A 6,023-nucleotide genomic window follows, 5' to 3' on the forward strand; every position below is an offset into this window, starting at 1 on the left:
TGCACACACACAGCTCACACGGGGTATATATATGCATGCAGACAGCTCACACGGTATATATATGCACACACACAGCTCACACGGGGTATACATATGCATGCACATACAGCTCACACGGTGTACGCATGCACACGTCTCACAAGGGTTTACGTGTGCACACACACAGCTCACACACGGTGTATGTGTGCACATACACACAGCTCACACAGGACATACATACGCACGCATGTACACAGAGCCCACATAGGGTATAATGTGTACATGTGCACACACACAACTCACACAGGATGTACACGTGTGCACATAGCTCACACAGGGTGTACTGTATACGTGTGCACACAGCCCACACGGGCCATGCCTCAGCCTGAACAAGGACAGGCCCCCCGAATGTTAGTCTCACAGTTGTTTTTTGTCCCCAGTAAAGCAATCAAGGCCCTCCACCTTCCACTCCGCTCTGCCCTCCTCTTGTCCATTCTCTCTCAGGCCCCCCTGCCTCCTTCCTTTCCACTTGGATCACGGCGCCAAGGAGCAGCCTTGGTTCATTCTCTGGCCCCAGCTGGCGGTGCAGCTGGGAGCACCAGAGAAGTGCGGATGCTGTGGTGTGGGCCATCCTCCCTGCGTGTCTGCTGCTCGGGTAGGGTCCTGCGAACAGTTCTTGGAAGGTGACTTCTTGTTTCTGCTCTGAGATCCGGGGTGGTGGAGCCCTGCCTCTGGACTCACCCTCTGCCCGACTCATTGCCTGCCTCTAGATGGCCAGGTCCTGGCGGACAGTAGCCAAAGACGCCTTGCTGCGGCCGCTGGCACCCTCGCTGTCGCCTGTCGGCGCCCGGTGCGCGTAGGCGGGCGGGGCGTAGGGGTCTGGGCCAGGCCGCCGGGAGGGCAGGGCTGAAGGCGGCGGCGGCGGGAGCAGCTTCTGTGCCTCCTCGTGCGCGCGGTTGCAGCGGTTGTCGCGCTCGGCCGCTTGGCGCGCGCGCCCGTGGTCACGGCGGCTTGGGCGGCCCTTCCAGAGTAGGTGTCCCAGCTCGGCCACGCTGAGCAGCGCCGAGAGCAGCCCCACGGCGAAGTAGAAGACCACGAAAACAGTCTTCTCGGTGGGCCGACTCACAAAGCAGTCCACGGTGTGCGGGCACGGCGGGCCGGCGCACGCAAAGTGCGGGGCCACGCGGAAGCCGTAGAGCAGCGTCTGGCCGGCCAGGAAGCCCAACTCGGCCAGCAAGCGCAGCGCCACGCTGAGCAGGTAGCATTGGCGTGCGCGGCGGGCGCGTAGGGCGCAGGGCGCGCATGGGTCCTCAGAGCCGCCGCGGGCGCACGGCTGCCTGGCCTCGGCGGCCCAGCCGCCCCCGTCCGCCCGGCCCGGCTCCTTGCTGGCCTGGTGCATGGAGTAGATGACGAACAGCACGGCGGGCGCTGAGAGCAGCAGGATGTGGAAGAGCCAGAAGCGGTAGTGGGAGACTGGGAAGGCGCGGTCGTAGCAGGTCTGGCGACAGCCTGGTTGTAACGTGTTGCACACGAACTCCTCCTGCTCGTCCTCGAACACCGCGCCGCCCACCGTGGCCAGCACCAGGATGCGGAAGATCAGCATGACCACCAGCCATAGGCGGCCCACGAGCGGCGACTGCAGCTGCACGGCGTCCAACAGCGAGCCCAGGAACGCCCACTCCCCCATGGCGCTGGGGACGCAGGGCCAGGAAGTCAGGGACCGGGACAGAGCAGGGACTCCCCCCTCCCACGCGCATCGGGGTGGGGTCCGTTAGACCTCTGTAACTTCGGGGTGAGTCGGGAAGTCAGATAGGCCTGGGTTCAGCAGGGTTTTTGTTGGCGCAAATGAATTAATGGTGTGGAAAGCACGGGGAGGGGAGGCCCTGAGTATAGTAGACGATTTTAAAACATGAATTCCTGTCTCCTTGGGGTCGATGGGTGCTGGCAGGGAGCCCCACCCTGGCTTTTTAGCCAGACGCCCATGGGCCTGCGTGGTTAGACCTCAGGATCCTCTAGATTCCAGTCTTAGAAAGGAACCCCAGAGATCAGCAGCCCCTGACTTATATTTGTGGAAGCAGACATCCAGGGGTACCACTATGTAGTCAAGGATGCGTTCCACGGGAAAGAGTGCTGCCTCTAACCAAGGACTCCAAACCTCACATATGGTACCGCTGGGAGATGCCAGCCAGCAGACGCAATGGGCCCCCACTTTCTTCTTTCTCCACCCACGATTTCTTTCCCCCTTTTGACTGCAGTGAACTCCTCTCAGGATTGGGGAGCTGATAAAAATGTAGCCCCCAATTCCATAAGTCTGTTAGGATCCTTTGTCCTAGGTGTCCCAGCCACCCCAGCCCAGCGTGGTGGGAATGTGGGCCCAGCCCTCTCCCATCTCCTCCCTGGAGCCCCTCCAGCCTCTCACATCCTCTTACAGTCCCTCCCACACACAGGTCCCCACAGGCCCCTGCTGTCCCCAGGCCCTCACCCAACTGCACTCACCCTGTGGTTGTGGCTGGGGTGTCAGAGTTGAGCGCTGGAACTCAACTCGGGAGATGGTTGGGACCTGATTCTCCTGGTCCCTCTTTCATTTTCCCTTTTGGATTTGGCTGGGATGGATAATAGGACAGGATAGCAGAGGGGGCTAGCTCTCCCCCTTCTCTTAAAGGGACAGGGCAACCCTGCTGGCTGGCTCCACCCTTGGGAGCAGATATAGGGCCACGCCTCTTGCTGGCCTTTGCCAGCCCTCCCTATCCATCCCCACCTCATGCCTGTCTCCATCTGGAAGTGGGGGGATGGAGTTAACCAGAGCCACACTCTTTTTTGAGAGAACTAGGAGGGGTGCATGGAAGCCCTTCTCCAACATACTCCCCAAACTGTGAAGCCTAGATCCCCTATTAACTGACTGTCCTCTCCAAAAATGGTCCTCAGGGCTGGAGGGAGGTTCGGTGCTGGTGTTGGGGGCATTGTTATTTTAAGAGGCAGCAACATCTAATGGGTTCTTGCTCCAGTTCTGCTACTAACTTAACCGTGGGCAAGTCACTTAGCTCTTCTGGATCAGAGTCTCCTCCTTTGCCAACTGAGGAGTTTGGACCAGCTGATCCTCAGGTTTCCTTCCAGCTCAAAGGCTTAATGCTAACATCCCAACCATGTTAAAAACTAAAAATCAAACCCATTGCCATTGAGTCAATTCTGACTCATTGCAAACTCATGTGTTACAGAGTAGAACTACTCCATAGATTTTTTTTTTACTGTAATCTGTGCGGAGGCAGATTGCCAGGGATTTCTTTTGAGGCGCCGCTGCTTGTGGGTTCGAACCGCCAACCTTTAGATTAGTAGTCAGGTGCAAACTGTTTGTGCCACCCAGGGGCTTTCCCACCCAACCATGGTGCAGAGAACCAAAAAACCTGTGCCCAGAAAAAATTCCATATGGAAAAACATTAAGGTATCGAGAGTGACTAGCTTTGGTGGTTAAATGAAAGCTTTTGTTTTCTTCCTGCTTTTCTGTTAATTTCCAAATGTACTATAATGAATATGTTTTATAATGTGAAAAGTAGAGAGAAAGGCTCCCCCACCCTCCGTGGTTCTGAATTGGATCACTCCCTGCTGCTCTAGGTGGTGGGCGCTGTCCCATGGAGGGGGGTTTAGGGTGACTGATGGCAATCTGAGCAGCCAGGGAGGGGAACACTCTGAGGTTGAGAAGTGTTGTTTGTCCCCTCCACCTATCTTGGAGGCTGCCCAACCCGCACACTGTTTCCCTCCCTCACCTGCGCACCTGCTCTGGGCCAGGCCCTGTGCTGAGCTGTCACATAAATTAGCTCATTTAATCCTCTCAGAGACCTTCAGCTGGGGAAACTGATGCTCAGGGTCTAAGCCACTTGTCCACTGTCGCACAGCCGGTAAATAGTGAGTCTCTGATTCCGGAGCCCATGCTGGAGGTTGGCCATTCCTGCCCCTCCCTGAGGGCAAGGACGCCAGGCATTGCTTCCTCAGTGACACTTCCTCTCAGCCAGAGGGGATGTGGAGGGTGGGGTGGAGAGGGTGGGAGTGGGGGCTGCATGGTTCTTCATCTGCTAAAGACCCCCTGACCTGCTTTCAGGAAGGGGTGGGAAATGTACCCTCTCATTCCCACTGGCTCAGCAGCCCAGCCCAGCCTGGAAAAACCCTAGGTTAACTCCTGCTTGGGTGTGCCAGGACCCCTCCCCAGCCTCGCCTCATGCAGGGTTCCCTTGGGAGTGAGGCTGGGTGGGGGGATGCTGCCCTGGACAAAGTCCAAACAAAAAGAGCATGTGCTGGGGCCCCACATTCCGAAAACAGGATGTGGGGTGGGGGCACTGCTGCCTCCCCATCCCCAACCTCCCCCAGTCATGGGGCTCTGGGACACACATCTCCCCTAACTGCCTAGGAATGGTCCCCTCCCTGTCCCTGTGGCCCCCGCTGGGTGGGCCAGGCCATCAACCCAGCCTGGAAAAAACCCATCAGGCTCCTGTCTGGCTGTGGGACTAGAAAGACGGAGGTGGTGGGCTAGGGTGGGTGAGGGGTGGAGAGCTCAAGATCACGCTTCGTTGTCCCCAGCCCCTGCTGCCACAGGGCCAGGCGCAGGAGACTGTACAATCTCTGGGGCCCATCCTTCTTCCCAGATAGCACTGTGAGGAGGGTGTCACTGACGCTGTGCAGAGCTGGCGGGCACACGGTCCCGTTCTTGGCCATGCTTGAAGCCTGGGGCTGGGCTGAGAGGCCTGGTTCACATCCAGACTCCGTCCCAGACACCTCACCCTGGTCCTTCTGCCTGCCTGCTGGGCTGCAGGGCCACTGTCACTCCCACACAGGTGCACATATGCAGGCATATACACGTTTGTACCTAGTATGTTAACACTAGTGACATAAGCAAGACACAACTGAATTTTCTCTTTCCCATGCCCCTCTAATATTTTTTAGTCTTTACAGTAATGTCTCCTTTCTGATGTTTTCCTAGCTACCCTAATTGAAATTTAATGCCCCACTTCCTAGTCCCCCTTCCAGCATCTTTCAATTAGTGGGATTGGGTTAGCTCAAGATTAGTTGACCTGTAGACCACAGCAGCTTCCTCCCTGAAAATAGTTAAGTCCTGGGTCCAAAGGACTGCCCTGGGGACAGGCCCTGGAAAGTTACTGGGGACAGAAAACAAGGTCACCTATGGATGAGGCTCCTATATGCCTGCTAAGATTCACTGGAATATGTTTGTGCTCACCAGGCTATATTGGGGTCACCTTGAGGCCAGTGAAGATCTGGTCTCATTAAAAAGAAACACAAATCTACCTCCTGAAAATACTGAGGAAAATATAAGACTGAAATGATATGATCACTTTGAAAAACTGTTTGGCAGTTTCTTATATAGCTGAACATACAGTTAATGTATGACCCCAAAATTCTACCCCTAGGTATTTACTGGAGAGAAATGGGGGGAAAAAGTCCACGTAAAAGACTTGTACTCTAATGTTCATAGCAGCTTTTTTCATAACAGGCCAAAACTGGAAACAACCCAAATGTCTGTCAACAGGTGAATGGATAAACAAATCCATACAATGGAATAATATTCAGCAATAAAAAGATCAGGAACTATTGATACATGCAACAACATGGATGAATTTCAGAAACTTTCTGCTGAATGAAAGAAGCCAGACACAAAAGGATACCTACTGTATCATACCTTCAGTATAGATTACACCTCAACATAAAGAAAAGAAAAAATCGTGACAAATGGACCAATAAGCAACATCACTGATAAACAGAGAAAAGATTGAAGTTGTCTGTCAAGGATTTCATTTTACTTGGATTTCCATGGAAACAGCAGTCAAGAAATCAAATGATGTATTGCATTGGGCAAAATCTGCTGCAAAAGACCCCTTTAAAGTGTTAAAAAGCAAAGATGTCACTTTGAGGACTAAGGTGCGCCTGACCCAAGCCATGGTATTTTCAGTTGCTTCATTTGCATGTGAAAGCTGGACAATGAATAAGGAAAACTGAAGAACTGATGCATTTGAATTGTGGTGTTGGCAAAGAATATTGAA

General features: G+C 54.4%; 1 protein-coding gene across 1 annotated transcript; it reads right to left on the reverse strand.

The window, feature by feature from the left end:
• Positions 1-745: 745 nt before the first annotated feature.
• Positions 746-1,768, reverse strand: GJD3 (gap junction protein delta 3). Its single transcript, XM_004378074.2, has one exon. It carries the CDS (start codon positions 1,664-1,666, stop codon positions 746-748), a length of 921 nt encoding a protein of 306 aa, XP_004378131.1. The 5' UTR covers positions 1,667-1,768.
• Positions 1,769-6,023: the final 4,255 nt, after the last annotated feature.

Source organism: Trichechus manatus, unplaced genomic scaffold, assembly GCF_000243295.1.
Source record: "Trichechus manatus latirostris isolate Lorelei unplaced genomic scaffold, TriManLat1.0 scaffold00054, whole genome shotgun sequence".
Lineage (NCBI taxonomy): Eukaryota > Metazoa > Chordata > Mammalia > Sirenia > Trichechidae > Trichechus > Trichechus manatus.